Raw genomic sequence first — 11,982 nt, forward strand, 5'->3', positions numbered from 1 at the left:
CCTTAGGAAGAGAAGGGCGGAGATGTCAGGCCACACTGGCAAGTCCTTAGACCGTGGCCCCTGGATGCTGGTCTACCCAGCCAAGCTCTCCTCTCTCCAGCCCCTCAGAGCCCAGCCAGGCCCCAGCTAGGCCTCCTTCAACCTCACACAAAAGCTGGAAGGCATCAGCCAGCTAACGGAGATTTCTTTAGGGTCTGCAAAGAGCAATTTTTCTAACACGGATGATCACATTTAGGTATTAATCCACTTGCCCAAGTCTGGATTACAGTATATTTAGTTTTTCTGAAGAAGCATCACCTGTGTACCAAGGGCCGCATTGAGTCATTGGCACCTGTGTAGACTTGAGAACGGATCTGCCAGATTCAAGGCCCACTTCACCTGGGCAGGTTACTTACCTATTCTGGGCCCATTACCTCCTTCTATAAAAAGAGGATGAGAACAGCACCTGAAGATTTCAGGTTGTTGCTATTAAAAAAAAAAAAAAAAAAAAAGCCACAATGTATTAAATGCCTATAAAGGGCCAGGCACTGAATTTCTTTTTTTCTCTTTTGCCTGCTTATGAACTTCCTACACATGAACTCAGATAAAATATGCTCTTTTGTGGCAGGCTTCTTTCACTCAGCTTTCTGTTTTTGCAGCTCACCCAAGTTGTTGGGTATATACATGTCATTTATCCTTTTATATCACTATATAGTATTCTACTGTGTGCCTCTGCTACAGTTTATCCATTGAATTAGGTGTTTGTCCTCATCATTATCATCATAATCCCATTTTGCAAATGAGGAAAGTGGGGCCCTTGAGCTGCTTAACTAAGTTTTTAGCCTGAAGTCTCAGAGTGTAGTTAACTCCGAGCAGGAACTTGGATCCAGACTCTTGACTCTAAAACTAACTCGTTACCTGGGCAACAGAGACTTCCTTCCTTCCTGCAGTGCTTGGGTGGGCAGAAATGAACCCTGTCCCACATGGTCATGAGCTCCTTCTCCCCGAAGTACTATTGGGAGTCAGGAGCAGCTACCTGACTGGCTTTCGGTGGTGAGAAAATTGCCTCTGCTTCGGCCATTGCCAATATTTATTTTTCACTATCCCCCTGATAGTGCAGGCACAGTCGTCACTCCCACCCCTGTACCTTGAGACCCAGCCTCTGCTGATATGTCCAAAGAACTGCAAACAGCCTAAGTGTGGTGGAGGCAGCCTTGGCCCCCAATCAGCAACTGGCTTTCATGGACAAGAGGACAGAGCCCAACCTAGCATGCGGGCAGCCCCCGCCCTATTTCCTCAGAGACTAAGCGCCCACTGTGGTAACTCAGATGTAACCCTTCGAGGCTCCTGGAGAAGTATCATAAGTCCTTGGAGGTTTCTCTGTAGGCCAAGCTTTACCCATCGAGAGGTAGGTCATCCTAGGACCCTCCAGTGCTGATCTGACCTTAAGAAAAAGCCAAGATTTCACCTTGCTTCCCACCTCTCTGAATCCTTGTTTGCTGGCAGAGGCTGGCCTGAGGGGGGCCACCTGCAAGGAGAGGGGAGGGGCGTGGCTGGTCACCACTGTCCCCGGCCCCTGAACTCAGGTAGCATTCAGGTCCATCCAGCCAGATGTGATTAAACGATTGGTTACGTGCAGGGAGGGAGACCCTGGGGGAAGAAGGCCACAAGGCCAACTCTCGAGGCAGCCCTGGGCACCCTTTGCTCTGTCAGTCATTAACAGAAGCCACCCCATGACAGGCAAAGAAGGGGAAAGTCCAAGGCAGTGTCCTGCCCCTCCTCCTGGGCACCGTCCTCCAAACGCTCCAATCCAGGGCCCTGTGGGACATGAGATCGTGACACCCAGTGGAGGGGGTGTGTACAGAGTCATCTAATCCAACTGGTCACCTCTTATACCCCTGCAAAATCTCCACAAAAGCCAAGGGAGATAGGAACTAACACCGTCAATCTGCAGTTACTATGTGCTGGGGACTACGCCAAAAGCATTCCGTGTGCCAGTCTGAGACATAGTAGTGAAATGTAGGCATGGAGCCGGCCTATTCGTGTTCAAATCCTGACACTTCTAACCATGTGACAAATGAGGGAACTTCTCTGCACCCCAGATTCTCCATCTGTAAAATCATGGTAGTATTGAACTTCCTCTGAGCGGTCGCTATAGCATTTAATGAGTTAACACACACAAAGTTCTCAGACTACCTGGCACTGAATGGAGAACCATCATTGGTATGGTTTGCTTAATCCTCACAGTCACCCCTCAAGATACAGATGGAAAATTCAAGGTTGAGTCATTCACCCAAGGCACAAGCTAGCATAAGTAGAGCTGGGATTTGAACCCAAGTTGAAGAGCTCCAACCTCCATGCCACAGAAACATCTTCCTGCCTTAACCGTGTCTGCCCATAACCAATGCTTTGTTATGATCCACTTGAATGCAAAACCCATCTCACGTTTGCCTCCCCATTCCTCCCAAAGGTCTTCCTCTCACCAGGGTAACACTGAGGTAGAGCAGGCTCCCAAACTCCTTCCCAAAAGTGAGGCTTCAAGGCCTAAAAAGGTAAATCATTGCTCAGTGGCCAAAAGATCTCATGTCTTTGAGCTGCTCCAAGAAAAGAAATTTAACCAAAAGCCAGACTGTGAGTCATAGACCTGATGCTGGGAAAGATTGAGGGCAGGAGGAAAAGGGGGCAACAGAGAATGAGATTGGTTGGATGGCATCACTGACTCAATGGACGTGAGTTTGAGCAAGCTCCAGGAGGTAGTGAAGGACAGGAAAGCTTGGTGTGCTGCAGTTCATGGGGTTGCAAAGAGCTGGACACAACTGAGCAAGTAAACAACAACAAAATGAGTTGCAGGGCCAACAGCCATGGAGGCCCTGCCCCACCAGGACAGACCTTGCAAAGGCTCCCAAAACAGATGCCCCAAGTTCCAGGGCAGGAGGTGAGGAAGTAGACCTCTTGCCCCAGGAAGCTGGCTGACAAAGGCAGGCCTGGCCTTTCCTGCCCCACCTCCCTCTCTGGAGGCCTTACTTCCCGCTCTCTCTGCATGGCTCTTATCTTCTCTGGCCATAGAGGGGCTCAGGGAGGTTCCCTGCCAGCTCTGGGCTCACACCTCCCTGGAATCCTTGCCAGCCCAGAGCACAGGACTAGGGCTGCTATTGAGGCCTTTCATCACCTAATATCCCGGAAAAAGAATGGGCCTGAAACCATTCTGCTATTTCATTTCCCAAGTAGCTTTGGACTGCAGTATCTCATCTACCTTTAAGATCTATATGGTAGAAAATCAGGTTCTTGTGGTGATTGTGCTTGGGCCTGAGTGGGCCTAAGTCCAGCCTGTGTGAGTTTCCCATGGAGACACTGAAGTGAAGGGTCAAGTCTTGGGGACAGAAAGCTTCCCCAGGTCATAGAGAACCTCCTCTCACCTTTCCAGCCAGTGCCTACACTCCAGGATCTCTGAGAATCAATGCTTCCTTCTTTGGTATCACCCAGAGGACTGACTCCAGAGGAGGAAATTCTGGGCTGGCCAGTGGGTATACTCAGCCCCCAACCAGTGCTCCATGAACTGGGGAATTACAAAGATATCTGCCATATGCTCATCTATGCCTACAGTAAGCCAGCTCAAGGTGCACAATTATGTATCTTTTTGCTTTTATTCAGAAAGGAAACTCACATGCTCCCATACCACCATTACCACCCACCGCATACACATACACGTACTCATTCCCTCTGCAAGGGACAGAGGGCCTACCTAGGTTTACTCCAGACCCAGGAAGGGCTGATTTTCCTTCTTCCACCAGCAGCCTTTGCCCTGGAAGAGGTTAATAGTCCCTTTTTTCTACCTCCTGGCCCTGCCCCCCAGCAAGCACCTACTGTCCAGGGAACAAAATCACAGGATGCCTAAAGTAGGTCTGCCCCACCTCAAGGACAGCCCTGGGCCAACTGATGTCTATTGCAGACCTGTCTGCCTTGGGAGGGGCCCAGTGGAGTCCCAGTAGAAATTCAGCTTATTCCCTAAAATTGAATGCTAGGAAAGATTGAGGGCAGGAGGAGAAGGGGGCAACAGAGTTAAGATGATAGGATGGCAACATTGACTCAATGGACATGAGTTTGAGGGAGCTCCAGAAGATGGTGAAGGACAGGGAAGACCAGCATGCTGCAGTCCATGGGGTCAGAGTCAGACACGACTAAGTGACTGAGCAATCACAACAACCCCAAAACTTACTGAGTGCAAGGAACTGAAGGCAGCTAAGCCTCAGATATCCCTGCCTCCTCAGAAAGAAATCATCCCAAGAACCAGACTAAGATTTCAGAAGGACGCAGCCTCTCTCTGGCAGGCAAAACATCCCCTCTAAGTGGCCATCTGACACTGGCTAAGGTTCCTCTAGCCAAAGGGATCTCATCCTTCCCAAGATGACCACCTGCCTATCCTGCATGGCATCAGGGATGCAAAAAAGACTAAAGTGGTGGGAACTGATGACTTCCCGTTACACTGGCCATTTTCATGCCTCTTCAACAGTCTTCCAAATATAGCAGCACATGTTGAGTCCAAATGAAACTACTTTTGCCCCTAGTGCCCTGTGACTGAGCCCCTCGCCACCCTGAAAGCCCATGAGTCTGCAGTGGTTCATTATACCCACCCCAGACAGGTGTTAAGAGGCTAGAGCTTCAGGTCCATCTCCTGCGGGGAAAAACAAGCCAAGAGGGAATTCCCTGGCTGCCCAGTGATTAGGACTCCACACTCCCAATGCATGGGTGTGGGTTTGATCCCTAGTCTAGGAACTAAGATCTCATGTGTCAGGTGGCACAGCCAAAAAAAAAAAAAAAACGCCTGGAAGCGCCCAAATAAAAGAACAAATCCAGGTTTGCTGGAGTGCCATATGCTACATCCCCCTCTTCATCCTTTCAGCACCCCAAACATTATGACCACAGACTAAGCAGGGAAGATTGGAAGCCCCCATGCCTCAGGTCTACAGAAGAATCTTCCAGGCTACAAGGGTGGGTAAGGCTGGCGCCTTGTCAACAACCAACAACTGGGCAGGTTAATACAAATACAGGCTGCTTTGCAATCAACCCCCACACCATCCCCTCTAAGCTCAGCAGAATTCCAACCTCAAGAAAAGGAACCAGCCACTGGTTTAGCTGTTAGAGAGAAGAAACCAACCAACGCCCTTCCCCCCTCCTCCCCCTCCTAGCACCTACCTCATCTACAAAGGACAAGCCTACAGGCAAAGAGCAAAGCCAAAGCAAGCAAAACCAGCTTCACCATCAATGTTTCTTGAAAAAAATGGGTTTATTGATTTTTAAACTGCAAATAGTCGTTACAAAAAGTTTTTTTTAAATAAATTCACACAAAGAAAGAGAAATAGAAAGCGACGGTAGTGACCAGCAAGAGGAATAATAATTACATTCATCTTAATGTGTGGTGTGCCAGTTCTGTTTGTATTAACATTGGAAAACTCCAAAACCTGGAATCCAGAACCTCAAATCTGCAATCGGAATGTCTTGAGATGGGCACGTGGAAGTCAAAGGGTTTCTTTTTTTTTTTTTCCCTTTTAGAAGCTATACATAAAAAGTTGTTTTCCTTCTGTACTGTCACAGAACTTTTACATACATTCTCAGTCCTAGTTGTGAAAGGCCAAAAGAGAAAGAAACTCAATTTGCAGTCCAACACAAAGGGGGGAAATTTCTAAAATAAATAATCCAACAGTTTTTTGCATTTTTTTAAATTAATTTTTCATTTTTTTAAAATAAAATAACCAAAAAAAGTGTAAAGTTACAAAAAATGTCGTTGAAGAATAATATATTAAAACTGTGGAAAAAAAGGAAAAAGACACGTCACAAAATTTTAAGATTAATATGAAGATCATAATTTAACATAAAAGAATATATTCTATGGATTTGTCATCCCGATAAATATGAACAAAATTAACAAAAAAAAAAGCATAGTTTGGCAATAAATACGTTTTGATAAGTTAAATAAGCTTTTTTATATTGATGTGCAGTGACAAGCAAAATTTTTGCTCTCCAATTTCTGAAAGTTATATGAAGTTTAAAACCCAGGGAAAAAAGCATGGCGTGAGTGCTCTAAGGATAGACCTACGGTATTCTAGAGCAAAAACCATTAAAGCTACTTCTACAGGAAATCGTTTTACACAGATATTGTATGTGGAATGAATACCATTAACTGCTCACCCCTTACATGTTTTTTTTTTTTAAGCTTTTCTCTCTTTTTGTTGTTATTTTTTTTTTTTAAGATGTCACATATGAACTGGGGAACTTTAGCACCAAAATCAAGTCTCTCATAGTCCATCTAGCTTCCCCTTCCTCCCCACTTAAAAAAGAAAAAAATTAAATCACAAAGTCCCACTTATGTCACAATCTTCATCCGCTTTTGCAGTCTTCCTTTCTGCAGACCTACACGAACCCAGGCAAGATTAGTCAACAGAGGTTCAGGTCGGGAAGAAAAAGGTTTTGAATGTCAAGACAGGTTTCCCCAAAAACCCAAGTCTGGCAACAACTCTCCCGAGGGGGGTGTGGGGGCTACCAGGGAGAGGGAGGGAGGAAGTGTTGTGGGAGACAAATTAAGGAAAGGTGCAATTGTGTTGCCAGTGGAGGGAGCTGCTGGTTCTACATGCCCCCCCCACCTCCCCCTCCCCTGGGCAGAGGCTCTGGGGAGGCCCACGGGTGCCCTCTGGCGCTGAAGAGGTAATGTAGTCACAGTGACAAAGTTAGATTACAAGGCACTAAGTTGCTTCTGTAAACTGTTACTGCTTTTTCTTTTGTGATTTGGCACTTAAGGCTTAAGCCAGGGGTGGGTAACAAAAAAAAAGGCATCTACTGACAAATATGGGACTTGTCTGTTATGCATGGTTAAGTGGGCTATAAAAATCAAGGGGGTTCAAGCCAGAGGAAGCTACTGACAAACTGACTTGTCCTTATGTTGGGGGTGGGATGTAAAGAGGGGGGGGGGTCCAAGGTTCTGGGGGAAAGGGGTTGAGCTTAACCTTGTTATGTAGGGGTTTGTCAGGAATCGGATGGGGAGAAGGGTAAGGGGAGGGGATGTGGGGAGGGGATGAGGCGGTGGGGGAGGAGAGTAGGCAGGGGGGGGTCCCTCTCTACCCTGGTTTAGTCATCTGAGATGGAAAGTCTGCTGAAAATGGGCAGGCGTCTTGAGTTGTCCAAAGTAGGGGAGTCTGAGCCACTGTGGCTGCTGCTGGAGCTGCTCAGGTAGCCCTCCTGGTCCGAGAGAGAATCCTGAGGGCTGGGGGGAGAGTCAAACATGTGAGGGGACTCAGACATGGGCCGGAAGAGGAAGGTGGTCGGGGAGCCACCCCCGGGCAGCCCCATGCTAGGGGCAAAGAGGCTCGCCAGCTCCTGGCTGGAGAAGGCGAAGGGGTTATTGGTGCCATCGGGGAGGGTGGGTGAGCCCAGGAGGTCATCGGCGCTCAGGATGGGGGGTGGGGTGATGGAGGTGGGGCTGTCCAGCAGCCCCGAGGCAGCGGCGGTGGCGGCGGCACTGGGAAACCCAGCAAAGCTAAAGCTATGCTGGAGGCGGGGACGGTCAGCAGAGAGGTCCCGGGCCCCGGCCAGGGCACGGCGCTCCTCGGCATTGTGGATGAAGTGGCAGCGGGGCCCGTATGGGCAGAAGCCAATGGTGTGGAAGGTGCGGCACAGCTCCGTCTTGTACTTGGGGTGGCGGGTCAGGCTTCGGAGCTCGTGGATGCCGTGGGCGAACTGGCACTTGTCGCCGTACTTACAGGCTCCGTTCTCCTCGAAGGGGCGGCACAGCTCGGTCTTGTAGCGGCTGGAGTTGACCTGGCCGCTTCCCGGCTGCTTCTGGGGGGGCAGCAGCCGCTCGCCCCCTTCTGAGAAAGAGCGGTCTCGGAATCGGCTGTCCCGAGAGCTCAGAGCTGGGGCTGGCTCACCCTTGAGGCTGCTGAGGAGCTGGTTCTGGTGGAATTTGGAGCTGGGCAGGGTGACCGAGTGCCTCCGGGGGAAGCCCCCGCCGGCAGGGGTGCCCACCGCCTTCCTGTCCAGCAGGCACCCCCCGGCACTGGGAGTACTGTAGTTGAGCATCTTGTTACCCTGGAGGGGAAAGCAAGGAGAGACTGTGGTTAGTGACAAAGGCCATCCACCAGGCCAAGAAGGGTACCCCTAAGGGCAAGCCCCCTCCACAATCAGAAATGCTCCATCTCTCTCAAAGGAGCCCACCATCCCCACCTCTGCCCTGGCAAGCCCCCTCCTCCTCTTTCTCCCATTCCAGCAGTCAAAAGGGTTTACTTTGGTCCCAGGCAGAAGAAACCACAAAAATCCTGGCCTATGTGAGAAATTGTTTTATACACGCACCTACTCCATGCCGATCCCTGGAATCCACTGTCATATCCTGTCCCCAAAGCTACCACTTTCATCCAGAAAATCCAACTCCACCTTCCTCAGTTGAAAATATCTCACACAACTCAAACTCTCACTTCCCACCCTCCTAACAAAAAAAGGTAAACCACAGGAGACTATGGGCTAGGCCTCCTTTCAATCAGTCCCTGCTTAGCTGACTACCCCACACACACACACACACCCCCCAACACACACACACACAGTCTGGCCGAAGTCGCTCAACTTCCTCCTTCAGAAGCGATCTATTGCTTTGGCAACAGGTTTCCAGACTGCCTTCACTTTACCTTGCAGCTTAGAGGGGGAGAGGGAGGGGCTAGAGGAGAAATCCCTGATTTGGGGGGGGGGGGGGGGGGGGGAGGGGGAGAGGGATGTGATCCCCTCAATACAAAACTCCCATGCTCCCAGAAGGGGAGCCTTCTACAATGATCTCTCCCACCATTCACTGCGCACCCCACCCCCTCCGCTGAGAGGATGCCTTTGCAGTTAGTTTCCTGGCTGCAAGAGCAGGGTAGGATAAGAGCGCCAGTGTTTAATCTTTAACGCAAAGCTGCAGGTGGGAAGGAAAAGGAAAGCACCAAATCCCCCCAACCTCCTCCCAGTCAATAATGGACGTGGGGGGCGGGGGGGAGGGGGGGGGGGGGAGAGGCACTACAGGCAGGTCTCTGTTCCAATGGGACTCTATTCACCTGCCCAACCTGTACCTAAGATTTGGAAAGGGTGTGAGCAGGGGACCTGGGAGTTGGCTTCCCGGCCCATGTGGGTGTCATTGTGCAAATTCTAAAGTTGGCCCCTTAGGATCAGCTGCGGGGGATCGGGAATCTGTAACAGCAACCACCCCCTGGAGCGGATTACAGGAACCAAGTGGAGAGCCAGTTCCCAACAATGAGGTTCATTTAAAAAGTCCTGCGGGGGGAGGGAGCAAGAGAAAGAGAAATAGATCAAAGAGCCGGAGAGCCGCGAAAAGAAGGAAGAAGTGCCGGCTAGCTCGGGCAGCCGCCAGGGCAACTGAAGTTTGGAAGAGCACAGGGAGGGAAGGAAACTGAAATTCAAATTTTTGATGTTGCTCTTCAGCTCCAGGGTGTCCCTGCACCCCAATCCTGCAGCCCTGGGGCCCTGGCAGCTGCACCGACTGGAGAAGCAAGCTAGGAAAAGACAGCAACATGACTCGACGTGTTTAAAAGAAAGCAAAACACTTTAGCAATTAAAAGTAGCCAAGCAGCTTCTCTCTTTCAAACTGGGGAGAGGGGGCGAAAAAAAATTTAACATCCACAGGCTTCTGTTATATACCCTTAAACTGCACTCCTGGAATAAATATTTCGGATTTAAAATTCGCCTTTTTCCACACCGGCTGGCAAGCTACACGACTTAAGGAGGCCCTCATTAAATCCTTCCTCGCCAAGACCCTAGAGCTCAGACGGGCATTTTGTCGTCGTGTCTCCCCCTCCGTCCCCCCCCATCCCGTCCATATCCACGAGTCTCATTCTCAGAAAAGAGTAAAGCGGGTGAACCCGAGTCCCACTTTCACCCCCAAAGTTTGCAGCACGATCGGCTATCACAACAGGAAGCCTGTAGAGCTGGGGCGAACTGAAGTCCCAATGCAAGCTCGTTTGACAACATCCTTTGAATCACAACTCTTGGCCTTTTTCTCGCAGATTCCCAGCCGCTCCAGAACAGAGGGGGAAATCACCCAGCAAAACGTCATCCCACGATTCTCCTTCCCGAGGGACCCGCACCTCCCGACCTGCAGTCCGGCAAAGTGACTGGAGAGACTCGAACTCCGTCCCGGGAGCGGCGACACCCGAAACGGAGCAAACTAGCGAAGCCGGGCTCAAGAGCAGAACGTCACGGACGAAAAGAATCACCGAAAAATTGCCCCAACCCCAAACACTGCCCCGAGCAACCCCCACGCACACTGCGCCCCCTAAAACTCTGGCCTCTGGATTCCCAGGTAATCCCCGCCAGGAATGGTTGAAACGCAAAGGGTGGGGAGGAGAAAGCCAAATTCCTTCAAACTGGGGAGAAAAATGAAGCGGAAAAAACAACCATCTCGCCTCTCTTCCTCTCCCCCACCACTGCCTGTCCAGACCTAAACTTTTGGAGATTCTTTTTGAGGACAAAAGAAAAAAGACTTTGAAAAGGAAACGCTGCGCCCCACTTTACCTTGCATAAAACTTCGCTCAAGTCGAAGATGGTGGCAGACACGAGGGTGGTGGTCATCTTGGGCGCTCGCGCGGGGCAGGGACGAGGGTCTGGTGTGTCGCGAAGGTCCCGGTGCGGGGAAGGCGCAGCCTCCGGCTCTCCGGTCAGGAGTCCCACACGCCTGCTCCCGGCGCCCCTCGCCTTTCTGACTCTCCCGGGCTGCGGCGCGCGAAGCCCAATTTATATAAGTTTCAGATTTGGTGGGCCGGAGGGGGAGGAGGAGCTTTAAACTTATTTAAATGAGGAAGAGGAGGAAAAAAAAGTTGATTGACACTTAAGTTGAATCAGCCATGCGGTCAAACTCGGGGGAAAAAAAAAAAAGAAACTTTCAAAAGGAAGAAGGGGGAGGGGAGACGAGGAAAGAAGGCGAAGAGGAAAAAAAAAAAAAAAAAACCCACTGTGAGCCGCGCACAACTTTTTTTTTCTTAAAGAGGAAAAGTTTCGAGTCCGCTCGCCTGTCTACCCCGGGGCGGCGCCCCTTTCTGGGGCCGCGCGCGGCGCGGGGGGGTGGGGTGGGGGGGGTGAAGGGGCGCCCCCCTTTTGTCAGCCTGCGAGCGCGGCTCTGTGACATCACTCATTCCACACTCTTCGGGGTTCTTGTTGTTATGTTGTTATTTTTCTTTTCTTCTTTTTTTTTTTTTTTCTTTTGGTCGGGCAGGAAGGCGGGCTCGACTTTCTCTTTTTGCAAGCGGGAGCAGAAGCCCGTCCTAAGCGCCCTGGCTGCGGTTTCCATCTTGTGCCGATCTCCCTTGAAACTTCTCCAAGTTCCCGCACAACTTCACTCTTTTCCCGGGATCTCTTCAGCCCTCGGTTCCCCTCCGCAAACCCCACGGGGAAAGGAAACTGGAAATAAGGGGAGCACTGAGCGTTCAAGTCTAGGGTTTTGTTTCTTCAGGGGCGGGGGTAAGGGAGAAGGATTAAGGAGGTCCCCCCCCCCCGCCCCACAACACACCCCCCCCCCCCCGGAGGACCGGGCCTGGCGCGGGCGAGCACCAAGCGACTTAGCGCGCCGCTCGCGCCTACACTGGCGCTCGCTGTGCCGCGGACACCCTCCAAGTCTGGGGCGGGGTGGCGGGGTGGGGGGGGGGGTGCTCCGTGAAAAAGACCCCGGTCCGGGCGGATTGTTTTTCACAGGCCTGGGAGTGGTATTTATTGCACGCAGCAATCTTTAAATATTTTTCTAAAACAAACCTGAATCCTCACGAACGCCCTTCTGCCCACCCCCGAAAAAAAAAATCACCGAGCAACGCACAGCTTGCCCCGCGCTCTGAACCACAGGCTGCGCCCGAAACTCCCTAAGCAACACATATACGCACCACAGACGCTGGAACCATGAAAAAAAAGTTACTTTGGTAAGAATGAAGATACAAAGATGGGGGGAGGCGACACTTATTGTTGCTTCTCCCCCGCCCTCACGGG

At 50.9% G+C, this 11,982-nt stretch overlaps 1 protein-coding gene across 1 annotated transcript; it reads right to left on the reverse strand.

Moving 5' to 3' along the window:
- Nucleotides 1-5,244: 5,244 nt before the first annotated feature.
- ZFP36L1 (ZFP36 ring finger protein like 1) lies at nucleotides 5,245-11,065 on the reverse strand. Its single transcript, XM_043472369.1, has 2 exons — nucleotides 10,525-11,065; nucleotides 5,245-8,058 (listed from the first exon to the last, which is right to left on the reverse strand). Exons 1-2 carry the CDS (start codon nucleotides 10,579-10,581, stop codon nucleotides 7,099-7,101), a joined length of 1,017 nt encoding a protein of 338 aa, XP_043328304.1. The 5' UTR covers nucleotides 10,582-11,065; the 3' UTR covers nucleotides 5,245-7,098.
- Nucleotides 11,066-11,982: the final 917 nt, after the last annotated feature.

The sequence above is a fragment of the Cervus canadensis genome, chromosome 6 (genome assembly GCF_019320065.1).
Source record: "Cervus canadensis isolate Bull #8, Minnesota chromosome 6, ASM1932006v1, whole genome shotgun sequence".
Classification (NCBI taxonomy): domain Eukaryota; kingdom Metazoa; phylum Chordata; class Mammalia; order Artiodactyla; family Cervidae; genus Cervus; species Cervus canadensis.

Excerpts from the sequence above, each read along its gene's own strand:
- ZFP36L1 (XM_043472369.1), bottom strand. The coding sequence starts at position 10,581 with ATGACCACCACCCTCGTGTCTGCCACCATCTTCGACTTGAGCGAAGTT. Across the intron at positions 8,059-10,524 it reads TGAGCGAAGTTTTATGCAAG|GGTAACAAGATGCTCAACTA; the intron begins GTAAAGTGGGGC and ends TTTCCCCTCCAG.